The sequence below is a fragment of the Heterodontus francisci genome, chromosome 26 (assembly GCF_036365525.1).
Source record: "Heterodontus francisci isolate sHetFra1 chromosome 26, sHetFra1.hap1, whole genome shotgun sequence".
NCBI classification, from domain to species: domain Eukaryota; kingdom Metazoa; phylum Chordata; class Chondrichthyes; order Heterodontiformes; family Heterodontidae; genus Heterodontus; species Heterodontus francisci.
The window spans coordinates 30,373,152-30,387,495 of NC_090396.1; the positions used below are offsets into that span (position 1 = coordinate 30,373,152).

At 42.1% G+C, this 14,344-nt stretch overlaps 1 protein-coding gene across 1 annotated transcript in view; it reads left to right on the plus strand.

Moving 5' to 3' along the window:
- The window catches only part of LOC137384244 (dynein axonemal heavy chain 9-like), a 584,247-nt gene that overhangs the window by 323,351 nt on the left and 246,552 nt on the right, over window positions 1-14,344 (plus strand). Inside the window, exon 49 of the mRNA XM_068057979.1 lies at window positions 13,936-14,196. Coding sequence (XP_067914080.1) covers window positions 13,936-14,196 — 261 coding nt within the window. The remainder of the gene's footprint in view (window positions 1-13,935; window positions 14,197-14,344) is intronic.

The following is a 14,344-nucleotide window of genomic DNA, read 5'->3' on the forward strand; positions in this document are numbered from 1 at the left end:
GCTGTTATCTCTGAGGGAATCTGTTTAGGTGTCAGCTGTGGCTCACTCTTGACTCTTAGCTGAAAAGTTGTGGGTTCAAGAACCACGCCATTGACTTGACAACAAAGTCGAAGCTGACCTTCTGTGCATTCCAGATGTAGTTGCTGTTCTTCAGATGTGATGTTAAACTGAGGCCCCTTCTGTCTTCTCAGGTGGATGTAAAAGATCCCATGGCTCTTTGTGGGACCTTCCTGTGTGCAAATTAGCTGCTGTATTTTCTGCATTACAATAGTGACTATACTTCAAAAGTATTTAATTGGCTGTAAAGCACCAGAACATCCTGAGGTCGTGAAAGACACTATATAACTGCAAGTCCTTTTCTTTTATTGAAATCTCTCTGTGTGAGTCTTTCAATTAGTTCTGAATTCTAGGCTGTCTTTTTTTAACCATAGCTTCATGCCCCAAGGAGACGATTGCTTGGGTGGCTGCCCAGATTCATTTCTTAGGCAATTGAAGAGAAGAGATGTTCGTGCCATCAAGTGCACAGTGAATTGTAACGTATGTCTCAACGGAAAAGGAGATTTTTTTTCCACCCAATTCCCATTAAGTGTTTAATATTTTATCATACCCAGGATTTCTATATTTTAGTTTTGCAATTTATCAGGTTTACTGGTGTACATTGCATAACAGCAACTTGAATTTATATAGCACCTTTCACATAATAAAATGTCGCAAGGCTCTTTTTAAAAGCAAAGGAGCAGACCTCAAGCAGAATAATTACAGCCTGCATATGATTACACAAATAAGGGTGCACAGGATTAGTCTGTGTTACTTTACCATTAACACGTTACTTCAAATTCTGTTGTATCTAATTTTAGCATGAGCTTGAGACAAGACATTCCAGCAAGCAGCAAAGTAGAAGTGATGAATCTGATACCCATGCAGGGCCTAAAGTGACTTAGATAAAGCAGGTCAGTTATTCATTGAATCCTAGAATGATACAGGAAGGAAGGAAGACCATTAGACCCATTGTGTCTGTACCAATTCTTTGAAAGCTATCCAATTAGTCTCACACCCCTGCTCATTTCCCATAGCCCTGCAAGGTTTTTCCCTTCAAGAACTTATCCAATTCCCTTTTGAGGGTTGTTATTCAATCTGCTTCCACCACCTTTTCAGGCAGTGCATTCAAGATTATAACATCTTGCTGTGTAAAAAAATGTTTTCCACATACTGCCTCTGGTTCTTTGGCCAGGTACCTTAAAACGCCATTTTCTGTTACTGATCTTCTGCCACTGGAAAAAAATTCTTCCTATTTACTCATACAAAGCCCTTCATAATAATCCCTTTATCAAATTTCCCCTTAACCTTCTCTGCTCTCGGGAGAACAGCCCCAGTTTCTTTAGTCTAACTACATAACTGAAATCTCTAGTACAATCTCCTCTACATCCTCCCTAGGGCACAAAGATCCTTCACACTCCTGTGCATTAAATTTCATCTGCCACGTGTTGGTTCATTTCACCAGTCCGTCTGTCTCCTCCTGAAGCTTAATGCTATCCTCATTGTTCACTACATTTCTGAGTTTCGTGTCTTCTGCAAACTTTGAAATTTTGCTTTGTTTACTTAAGCCCAGGTCATTAATATATCATCAAAAAGAGTAGCGATCCCAACACTGACCGCTAGAGAACACCACAGCACACTTCCCTCGTCTGCAAAACATACATTCTCCACTGCTGTTTGCTTTCTGTCCCTTAACCAATTTTATATCCATGCAGCCATGGCCCCTTTAATCCAATGAGCATCAATTTTAGTAACAAGTTCATTATGTAGTACTCTATCAAACGTCTTTTGAAAGTCCACATACGTCACGTTAACCACATATCCTCATCAACCCTCTCCGTTACTTCATCAGAGAACACAATCAAGTTAGTCAGACATGATTTGCCTTCAACAAATCCATGCTGGCTTTCATTTATTAACCCATTGTTTTCCAAGTGCTAATTAAGTCTGTCTCTTAAGTTTCTCCACTGCCGATGTTGGGCTACCTGACCTGTAGTGTCTGGGTTTATCCCTCCCCAAAACCTTTTGTTCCAGACCATACCAAACATATAGCAGAAAAGGACCCCTGACGTTTAAACCAGTTCCTATACCTATACAACAACTTGCCTTTCACAAAGCGTTTCACAGCAGCACAATAAGCTGCCAAGACAATGAAGGAGAGATTAATAGTCGTCTGGTAGTGCAGAACCTGAGTATTGCTGAAAAAAGAGATGTGTTGTTGAAGCTTTTTGTCATGCTGATTGGTTGGCAAGTCAACTCTGATCGAGGCATTGCCATGGAGAATGCGCCAGGGAACTATTGTCACCCACGCTTTGTTTAATTCAAAAGGGGTGCCATGTCTGGACATGTTCCTTTTGCCTGCAGAGGACAGGTCTCTATGTATGAATATATATAACTTCCAGCAGGCAAAAGGAACATGTCCAGGCATGGTGCCTTTTTTGAATTAAACAAAGCGTGGGTGACAATAGTTCCCCGGTGCATTCTCCATGGCAACGCCTCGACCAATAAGAGTTGACTTGCCAACCAATCAGTACCCTTTTCCCATGCAGTATAAATTGTCCCCTTTGAAATTTGGCATTCTTGTGTCTATCCTGATGAGTGCAAGATGAAAAGCTTCAACAGCATGTCTCTTTTATCAGCAATACTCAAGGAGATATTAGGAGGGGTGACAAAAAACTTGGTCAAAGAGGTACATCCAGCACTGGAATCTATTGATACTATACAATTTCCTGACATTTCCTAACAGATATAGTTGTATGGTTCATGTTTGAAAAGGTCACCGATCCAGGGGTGGTATTCAGGCCATGCAACCTATGCAATTGCACAGAGTCCCAAGCCAGTCAGGGGCCCCATGTGGATCCAGTGATGAGTTTGACGTATAAAATGTAGGGGCCCCGAATAAAATCTTTGCACAAGGCCCCCATTAAGGCATGTGTTGCCCATGCATCTATCACTTGGGTGCATTTCTGCACTCTCTTGATAAGATAAAAGTGCTTTGAGATATCAGTGAGACAAGGCAAAGGTTAATGTCCATCTCAATTTCACTATTTTACCATTTCATCGTTAGGAGTTGACTCAAGTATGTCCACATGATTCTGAGCTTAACTTTAGATTAACTTGATTAATCTGTCTTTGATGATACATTGACCAGGAAGTGGAACATTGTGCTGGATCCAGCACCTTCCCTCCAACTGTGTCTTTCTTCATGCAGTATTGTATGGAATGTTTTTACTCATAATTTTGATGTCCAACTGGAAAGAATCTTCACTTTACTGCAAGGAAAATAAAAGATGGCTTAAGGAGGGACAGGAATGGCTGTGCAATACTCAGTTTACCAGGGTTTTCAGACGCGATAGGGAGGGGGATACGAAAGGAGGAGATGTGGCAATTTTGGTTAAAGGAACTATTACAGCTGTGAGGAGGGATGATATATTGGAAGGTTCATCAAATGAGGCCATATGGATCGAGCTAAGGAACAAAAAAGGGCCAATCACACTGCTGAGAGTGTTCTATAGATTGCCAAACAGTCAGAGGGAGATAGAAGAGCAGATATGTAGGCAAATCTCTCAGAAGTGCAAGAACAATAGGGCAATAATAATAGGGAATTTTAACAACCCCAATATTAACTGGGATTGTTTTAGTATGAAAGGATTGTAGGAGCAGAATTCTTGAGGTGCATTCAGGAGAACTTTTTTGGCCAGTATGTAGCAAGTCCAACAAGAGAGGGCACAGTTTTAGACCTAGGGCTGGATTTTACCAGTCCCTCGATGCTGTAGGTTGTGGAAGGGAGGCCTGTAAAATGGTAGCGGGAGCGGCACGCCATGACCCATGACACCGAGAATGCCCGGCTGGATATTAGCGGCAGCGGTAAGGCCTCGGTGCCGATCCCCCCCCCCCCCCCACCCCCCACCTTTGCTGCCTTCATTAAAATATTCAAATGAGGGTAATAAGCATGCAAATGAACTTACCTGCTGTTGCCGGCCGTCCCATACCGATTTTACGGCCATCGGCTGCGACTCGCGTGCCTGGAGTTCCGAGCGAGACACTGGTTGGGAGGAGGGAGGACTGAAAGTATCAGGGTGGGGTGGGAGGGGGAAGCAAGAAAGAATCTTTTCATTGGGTGTGAGGATGGTGGGAAGGTGTTTAGGGTCAAAGGGAATAAAGTTCGGGGGCGAACGGGTCATTACTGATGACTAATTTTTTGGGGGTGATAGGCCAAAAAACTATTTATGCATTGGGTGGGAGTCGGAGAGAGGATTGCAGGTGTGAACAAATCTTTATTTAAATTTTCATTGAACCGGCACTTTTAAAAATTTAAATTTCTCCTGAAGGGCTGGAAGCTCTTTCAAAGTGGCGCAACGCCTGTGCAGTGGCACCAGACGCCATTGTCGGGGATGCAGCAGCTGCCCCTTCTACGTCATTGTGGGTGGCCGCCCTGCCCCCTCCATTTAAATAAGCCCTCGCACCTCTGTGTCGGAAGGCCGCTGACTTCACAGTGTGCCGCCACGGAGCGCAGTGCGCTGATAATATTCAGCCCTTAGTGTTAGGAAATGAAGATGGTCAGGTGGAAGGAGTGACAGTGGTAGTGATCATAATTCAGTCAGTTTTAACATAATTATGGAAAAGGACAAGGATACAACAGGAGTTAGAGTTCGCAATTGGGGAAAGGCCAATTTTATTAAACTGAGGAGTGATTTAGCGATTGTGGACTGGAAACAGCTACTTGAAGGTAAATCATTGTCAGAGCAGCAGGAAGTATTCAAAGGGGATATCCAATGGGTTCAGAGGAAACATGTTCCCACAAAGAAAAGCAGTGGGATGGCCAAATCTAGAGCCCCATGGATGTCAAGGAGCTTACAGGGTAAGATAAGGCAGGAAAGGAAAGCTTATGTCTGACACCAAGAACTCAATACTACAGAAAGAGAGGAGTGTAGAAAGTGGAGAGGTGAATTCAAAATGGAAATTAGGAAAGCTAAGAGTGAGCATGAAAGAATATTGGCAAGCAAAATCAAGGTGAACCCAAAGATGTTTTATCAAAATATTAAGAGCAAGACGAAAACTAAGGAAAGAAAGGGCCCATAAAAGACCAAAAAGTTATGTATAGGGGCAGAAGATGTTGGTATTGTTCTTAATGAATATTTTGCGTCTGTCTTTACAAAAGAGGGGGATGATGCAAATATTGCAGTTAAGGAAGAGGGATGTGAAGTATTGGATGTGATAAACATAGGGAGAGAGGATGTATTTATAAAATTAGCATCCTTGAAATTTGATAAATCACCAGGGCTGGATGAAATGTACCCCATGCTAAAGGCCTGCTTGGGACTGCAAAAAAACCCGACCTGAGCCTGATAGAACCACGTCCGACCCGAGCCTGACCCGGCCCAAGTCCTTCCATTTTGTCCCGCGTCCGACCCGACCCGACCCGACCTGACCTGACCATCAGTTAACTTACCTTCCGTTTTTCACTTTGTTGCTGATCTGCTCAAGCTTAAAATAACTGTAACAAAACCATCTTTCTAGTCCAAAAATTAACATTGGAGCCACTTACCTGTGATAGAGCGTGTCCGACCCGGCTCGACCCGAGCCCGAATGCCAGACCCAGAAGTGCAACCCAACCCGACCCGAACCCGACACATGTCGTCAGGTCCTGTCGGGTTCAGGTCGGGTAGCAGGCCTTTAACCCATGCTGTTAAAAGAAGCAAGAGAGGAAATAGAGGATGGTCTGACCATCATTTTCCGGTCCTCACTGGATACAAGTGTGGTGACAGAGGATTGGAGGGCTGCTAACATTGTACCTCTGTTTAAAAAGGGAACGAGGGATAGACCAAATAATTACAGGCCAGTCAGTCTAATCTCATTAGTGGGCAAATTATTGGAATCAATTCTGAGAGACCGGATAATCTGTCACTTAGAAAGGCATGGATTAATCAAGGACAGTCAGCATGGATTTGTTAAGGGAAGATCTTGTCTGACCAACTTGATCGAATTTTTTGAAGAAGTAAAGATAGATGAGGGTAGTGCAGTTGATGTGGTCTACATGGATTTTAACAAGGCTTTTGACAAGGTCCCACATGGCAGACTGGTTAAAAAAATAAAATCCCATGGGATCCAAAGAAATGCAGCAAATTGGATACAAAATCGGGTCAGTGGCAGTAAACAAAGGGTATTTGTTGATGGGTGTTTTTGTGACTGGAAGGCTGTTTCCAGTGGCGTTCCGTAGGGCTCAGTACTGGGTCCCCTGCTTTTTGTGGTATATGTTAACGATTTAGATGTAAATGTAGGGAGCATGATCAAGAAGTTTGCAGACACACAGAGATTGGCCGTGTGGTAGACAGCGAGGAGGATAGCTGTATGTTGCAGAAAGATATTGATGGTCTGGTCAGATGGACAGACAAGTGGCAAATGGAATTCAACATGGAGAAGTGTGAGGCGATGCATTTGGGATGTCAAACAAGGCAAAGAAATACACAATTAATGGGAAAATACTGAGAAGTGTAGAGGAAATGAAGGAGTGAATGTCCACAGATCCCTGAAGGTAGCAGGACAGGTCGATAAGGTGGTTAAGAAGGCATATGGAATCCTTTCCTTTATTAGCCGAGGTATAGAATATAAGAGCAGGGAGGTTATGCTGGAACTGTATACATCATTGGTTAGGCCACAACTTGAGTACTGTGTGCAGTTCTGGTCACCTCATTACAGAAGGGATGTAATTGCACTAGAAAAGTACAGAGGAGATTTATGAGGATGTTGCTGGGACTGGAAAAATGCAGCTATCAGGAAAGATTGGATAGGCTGGGGTTGTTCTCCTTGGAACAGAGAAGGCTGAAGGGAGATCTGATTGAAATGTACAAAATTTTGAGGGGTCTGGATAGAGTGGGGGTGAAGGGCCTGTTTACCTTAACAGAGAGGTCAGTGACTAAGGGGCTTAGATTTAAAGTGATTGGTAGAAAAATTAAAGGGGAGGTGAGGCAAACCTTTTTTACCCAGAGGGCGATGGGGGTCTGGAACTCACGGCCTGCAAGGGTAGATGAGGCAGAAACCCTCAACTCATTCAAAAGGAGTCTGGATATGCACCTCAAGTGCCATAATCTGCAGGGCTATGGACCAAATGCTGGAAGGTGGGATTAGGCTGTGTTTTTCGGCCGGGCACAGAAATGATGGGCCAATTCTGTGCCATAAACTTTCTATGATTCGATAAGCCAGAACATTACCCTGGTAGTAGGTGCATGAATAAAACACTGGTTGCTTCATCTTTCTTGGAGTGGGGAACTGATGATTCCTTGCAAATAAAGCATGGAATTTGAGGGCTAAAAACAATGTGGTTAGTTTTAACTTTTGGCAGTAGAGTAACATGAGTGATATTAGATTGGACGACCATTATACACTTCACCTAATTCTCCTTTCTATTGATTTCAATACAAAGCTCAATTGGGAAATGTCTAATATCGACTCTTTCAACCAATCACCAAAAGGTAAAATTACTCCCAAATCATCTTGACAAGACCAAAACTATAGGAGGGAGTCTATTCAGTTTTAAATAGGCATATACTTTTCCCTACACTTTTGCCAGTCATTTTAATTTTAATCTTGCTTGTGAAAGATTTAGGATGTGTATAACATGTATTCTGTCTTGATGAGAAGCTGCATTATGAAAGTGCCCCACTCCTGCAGCCCAGGCCTGATAATGATTTAAAGTAATCTCATTATTTGAATGTTTTCAGTCATCTTATCATGTTTTACTCGGATCCTTCCTCCTATGTCCTGCAAAAAAATTCTTTTGAAATTTTTCTCTCAATATAAGAAATCTTTTATTAGACATGCTACGATTACTAATTAATGATGAAAAAGATCAGTGCGAGCAGCATGATGACGAATATTGGAAGGCAATGCCAATATGGAGGACACACATTCAATTATTTTTATTAGAGTAAGTTTTGCACTGGGGAAAAGCAGTAATATTAAGTATTTTCAATATACCATGGTTAGCTGATGAGAAAAGTACAGTTAATTTTAATTGGATAACCCTCTTGTATCTTCTGGTAATTTTTTTCTCAGTGATTGGTTAAGGAATCTTGCTTCTCTAAGGCCTTATATTATGCAAATATCTTTTAGATAATGTTATTCTTCTAATTCTTCCAATTTCTGCCTTCCAGCAGCTACCCTGGTTTGTTTCCATGTTACTTTTCCCTTCTTGTCTTGTTTTTTCTTGATTGCCTTTGTCTTCCTGTTTCATTAAAACATCAGGGTCTGTTTTAATGTGTGATTTTTTTCTTCCCTCTCGGGATTATATCATCATCTAAAAGGGAATTGAATGTTTCAAAACAAAGAATATAAAAAGATATGGGGAAATGTCTGGAAAGTGGGACAAGAATAGATGTTTCTCCAGTTGAAGAGCTTGTACCGGCACGAATGCAAATGTCAATGGACTCCTCCTGTGCTGTAATTTATACAATTCCACATTTGGAGTGAAAATAATGAGAGAGAATGAAAGTGTGCATTAGCCAATAGCTTTGAACATGTAGGAGTGATTAGCAACCTGTGCGATAGTTAATTAGTGACAGCGTTTTACCTTCTAAAGATGATGTATTCAGAAAGATGGTGTCTCAAAGAAAGCGTTTAGGCTGTTTCTATGGTAACACCGCTGAGGTGCAAGGAATGGAGTGCTGTGGGAAAAAAGAACTGAAGTTTGAAAATGAAAGGTGAAAGAAGTGGGAAGAAGCTAAAAGAGCCGAGCAACTGTGAGCTGGAGAAACACAATGTTTTACGTATTGTCCAATCATTCAAATATACGTCTCAAATTCTTGAAATCTGTTCACACTCGTGTACCGTTGAGCCCTTCACATAACAAAATGTGGGCTGGAATTTTACGTGCCCTCCCCCTCCCCCCCCCCCCACCCCACCGTCCCGCCGGCAGGAGCAGGCTGGTGGCGGTGGGGGGGGGCTCATTGCCCACGATTTCACACCTCCGCTGCAACTTTACGGGGGGCGGCGGCAGTGAGAAATGGCCCACCCACCACAGGCCAATCAAGGCCCTTAAGCGACTAATTAACTACCACTTGAGGGTCTCCTCCCACCACTGTGGGTATTTTCCCAGCAGCCTGCGGGTGCTCAGGCCCTTCAAGAGGCCAAGTAAAACCTGGTGACCTCCTTGCGGGCTGGTGAGGGACCTTCCTGATCGGGCACCCTGTGCCCTATGGAGGCTTCCCGCCCCCCTCCATTGTCCAACCGTCCCCACAGCACAACACTCCCCTGCCACCCACCCCCCACCACCGATACCCCTTGGTGATTGTTCCGGTGAAGCCCCAGAGACTTACCTTTTTTCCGGGCTGGCATCCACAATCCTGTTGTGGCTGGGTGCGGTCCCAACAGTGGCCATTGCTCCCAGTGTCGCTGCTGGGACTGAGAGCTGCCGACCCGCTGATTGGCCAGCAGCTCCATTAGGATTTCCTGCCTCAAAGGTACGCAAGTCCCGCCTGAGGCCAATTAAGGGCCTGAGAAGTGTAAAATCCTGGCATGGCTTTTTAGGGACGTCAGAGATGGCTTGGCCCTGACTTTTTGGCTAGTGGTTAAGGTCTCCCACCCAATGTAAAATTCCGGCCGTGGTTCTGGTTCTTAAAGGGACAGTTCATGAGACAGGTGTTGGGAAAATTTAACTAAAAATTAATGAAGCAATGGAAATAATGACAAAATGTTAGCATTGTGATAAAGTATGCACGTTACCCTAAACAAAGAAAGAATGCTTTATGAGAGCAGTGATCGTTGCATTTGTTTTGATATTTTTAGGCAATTGAAATGCTGCAGAAAACATTCAAGTGTAATAAGAACATAAGAAATAGGAGCAGGAGTAGGCTCCTCAGCCCTTCAAACATGCTTTGCTATTCAGATATGACCATGGCTGATCTTCTACCTCAATTTCACTTTGAGAGTATCCCCATGTTCCTTAATTCCCTTTGTATCCAAAAATCTATCAATCACGGTCTTGAATATATTCAACAACTGAGCATCTTCCTCACTTATTCATGTGCTGTGGGTTAGCAATGAATTGAAAAACTCAATACCTGATTGTCCTGCATTTCTCTTGGCTGACTCCATTTTTAAAACCAGTAACTCCTGGTGGAGGTGCAGTATTACATCCTGATGCTGAAACCACAAGAATGTGGCATTAAATAATATGCAGTAGAAGTTAACACCAGACAATAAGTTACCAGATGATGCTACTAAATTATTCAGCTTTCCTGTGTTCTTGAGCTTTTCAGTCATTTGATTTACAGGAACATTACTGTCAGTTTGTAACATTGTCCACATTTTGATGGACTCTCCTCATTAAGATCAATACAAGCTGAATCTCTTTAGAACTGTACCATTTAGTCTATATTGCCTTGCCCTATCCCTTCTACTAAAATGCCGCACCTCACACTTCTCTGCATTAAATTCCATCTGACACGTCTACCTATCCTGCTAGCCTAGCTATGTCCTGTTGCAGTCGATTGGTATCATCCTCACTTTCTGCCACACCTCTAAGTTTGGTATCATTGGAAAATTTTAAAATTCTACTCTGTATTCCAATATCCAAGTCATTTATTTATATATATATGTATATTATATATATATATATACACAAAACAGTGTTCCTAGCACTGACCCTTGAATACAGTTGTCTGCCAACCTCCAGTCTGAAAAACAACCATTTACCATGACTCGCTGCTTTCTGTTCTTAAGCCAATTTTTTATCCAAGCTGAGCTGACCCTTCTATTCCATGAGCCTCAGTTTTGTGAACCAGCCTTTTATGTGGTACTTTATCAAACACTTTCTTAAAATCCATATCGACAACATCCATTACTTTCCCTTCATCAACCTTCTCTGTTACTTCATCAAAAATTCAATTAGATTAGTCAAGCATGATCTGCCTTTTTGCAAATCCGTGATGGCTCTCCTTAATTAACTCAAACGTCTCCAAGTGTCTGTTGATTGTTTCTAAAACCTAACTCACCACTGATGTTAAACTGACCAGCCTCTATTCACTAGGAATGTCCTTACACCCTTTCTCGCATAAGGATGCCGCATCTGTCACACTCCAATCCTGTGGCATCTCCCCTGTATCTAGGGAAGATTTGAAGATTATGGCAAGCCCTTCTGCTATCTCCACTCCCACTTCCTTCAGCAACCTGGGATGCAAGCCATCAAACCAGGCGACTTATCCATTCTAAGGATAGCCAGCCTTTTCAGTACATCCTGCCTTTCAATTTTCACCCATCCATTACATCTATCATCTCAGCTTCTGCTGATATTTGATCTGCATCCTCTTCCTTAATAAACAACGAGACAAAGTACTCATTAAGTATTCTAACCTTGCCATGGACCTCTAAGCATATATCACCCTCTTTATCCCTAATAGGGCCCACCCAACCTCGTACTATCCGCTTACTATTTATATGCCAGTAGAAGATTTTTCTGAGTTCCCTTCTATGTTTATTGCCAGTCTATTCTCATATTCTCTCTTTGCCGGACATTTGTTTCTCTTCACTTCCCCTCTCAGCTTATTGTATTTGGCCTGGTTCTCACTACACAAATTCACCTGACATGCATCGTACACTGTGTTTTTTTGTTTAATCATATTTATCTCCCTCATCATCCACTGAGTCCTGGCTTTGGTTTCTCTGTCTTTCTCCTTTGTTGGACTGTACCTAGCCTGTACCTGAAATATCTGTTCTTAGAGATTACCCATTATTCTTTTACTGTTGTTCCTGTCAGTCTTTAGTTCCATTTTACTCTGGCTAGATTCCCTCTCATTCCATTGAAATTAGCTCTCTTCCAATTTAGAAATTCTATTTTAAATTGTCCCTTGCTCTTCTTCATTACTATGGCAATCACTCTTGCCGAAGTGGTCTCCTGCAGACACTTAGTTCACTTGACCCAGCACCAGATCCAGCAAGGCTTCCTTCCTACTGGCCAAGGAAGTTCTCCTGAAAGCAATTCAGAAATTTCTCCCCCTCCTTTCCCCTTACTCTAACATTATCCCAATCAATATTTTGGTAATTAAAGACTCCCACATTATAGTTCTTGTACATCTCTGTGATAACTCTGCAGATTTACTCCTCTATCTCTCTCTCTCACTCACTATTTGAAGTGGGAATATAGTGCAAGATATTTAAATTGTCAGGTGAGTTCAATTGAACAACTTTGAATTAAGAGGGATGTTCAGAGTGCTTTACTGTGAGTCATTAAAAAAACCCTGGCATAAATGTGAAATTTCTGAAGTTCTTTTTTCTTTACTTAGGAAAGAGCAATTTTAATGTTGTAACTCCCTCACAACCAGCTGTGGTTATATATTTACTTCAGTTTTACTTTCATTTGTTTGGGAATATATGTGAATATTGGTTCAAACTTGGAATAGACATGAGGAGGGCTATTTCGCCCAAGCTGTCACAATTTAGGTAACTCCTTACAAGAAATTTGGGAAAGGAACTAATGATTGACAGTACAAGAACTCTGGACTGGATCCTGCTAGAACGCAGGGAAGACAATATTTATGGGTAGAAAACTGGGATTATTCACAATTGGGGTTCTCTCAATGGTTAGAGATTGGTGGAATGGTCCAAGGATGGATTGATGAAAGACTGAGGGGAATGCTGACAGATGGAATGTGAAATGAGGGCAAGTCATGCAAACTATATATTTGAACTGACCATGATTCAGAAAACAATAAATTGCAGACTGCCCGATAGAACAGATGGTATGATGAAAATAGTTAATCCAACGTTTGAGTTTGACAGACTTGGGCTAATTTGAATCAAGCAGAACGACTCATAAATTGTAATAAAAGAGCTTGTGAAGATGTTCGAGATAAGGAGGCTACAAAGGGATTAAGGGATAGGTTAAGTGAGTGGGCAAAGACCTGGCAAATGGAGTATAATGTGGGAAAGTGTGAAATTGTCCACTTTGGCAGGAAGAATAACAAAGAAGCATATTATCTAAATGGTGAGAGATTGCAGAGCTCTGAGATGCAGAGGGATCTGGGTGTCCTAGTGCATGAATCGCAAATGGTTAGTATGCAGGGACAGCAGGTAATTAGGAAAGCTAATAGAATGTTATTGTTTATCGTGAGGGGAATTGAATACATAAGTAGGGAGGTTATGCTTCAACTATACAGGGCATTGGTGAGAGTTCTGGAGTATTATGTACAGTACTGGTCTCCTTTCTTAAGGAAGGATGTAAATGCGTTGGAGGCCGTACAGAGAAGGTTTACTAGACTAATACCTGGAATGGGTGGGCTGTCTTACGAGGAAAGATTGGACAGGCTAGGCTTGTATCCACTGGAATTTAGAAGAGTAAGAGGCGACTTGATTGAAACATATAAGATCCTGAGGGGTCTTGACAGGGTGGATGTAGAAAGGATGTTTCCCTTTGTGGGAGAATCTCGAACGAGGGGTCACTGTTTAAAAATAAGGGGTCGCCCATTTAATACAGAGATGAGGAGAAATTTTTTCTCTCAGAGGGTCGTGAGTCTTTGGAATTCTCTTCCTCAAAAGGCGGTGGAAGCAGAGTCACTGATTATTTTTAAGGCAAGGTAGATAGATTCTTGATAAGCAAGGGAGTGGAAGGTTATTGGGGGTAGGTGGAAATGCTCGAGGGCTCGAGTTGCCTACTTCTGCTCCTAATTCATATGTTCGTATGACCCAGAATCATTTAAGAATCAATTGGATACTGCAACAGGGAGACTTCAGGGCCATTCAAGATGGATGAATAGCCAAATGCCCCTCCTTATCCTTAATTATATTGTCATGAAGAAAAACAGTTTAACATTTTAAGATCATGTGAATGTAATGTGGATACTAAACCAAATGTCAAATCTTTAGTCATTTTGTAATTATTCCCTTATATTTAATTCCCGTAACCAGGTGGATGATCTGAAAGCTAAACTGGCTGCGCAGGAAGTTGAGCTGAAACAGAAAAATGAAGATGCTGACAAGCTGATTCAAGTAGTTGGAGTTGAAACAGAGAAAGTAAGCAAAGAAAAAGCCATTGCAGATGCAGAAGAACACAAGGTAGCTCTCATTGCTGAGGAAGTTACCCGGACACAAAAAGACTGTGAGGAGGATTTAGCAAAAGCAGAACCTGCCCTTATTGCTGCTCAGGAAGCTCTCAACACTCTGAATAAGGTAAGAGTTCAAACGAATTCAAAAGAAAAATAAGAACTTGTAATTATTTAGTATCTTGAATGCAGAAAAACATCCCAAAGCACTTCACAGAATTGTAAGGCAGGAAATGAACACCAAACCCTAAAGAGAGATGTTAGGAGTGTTGACT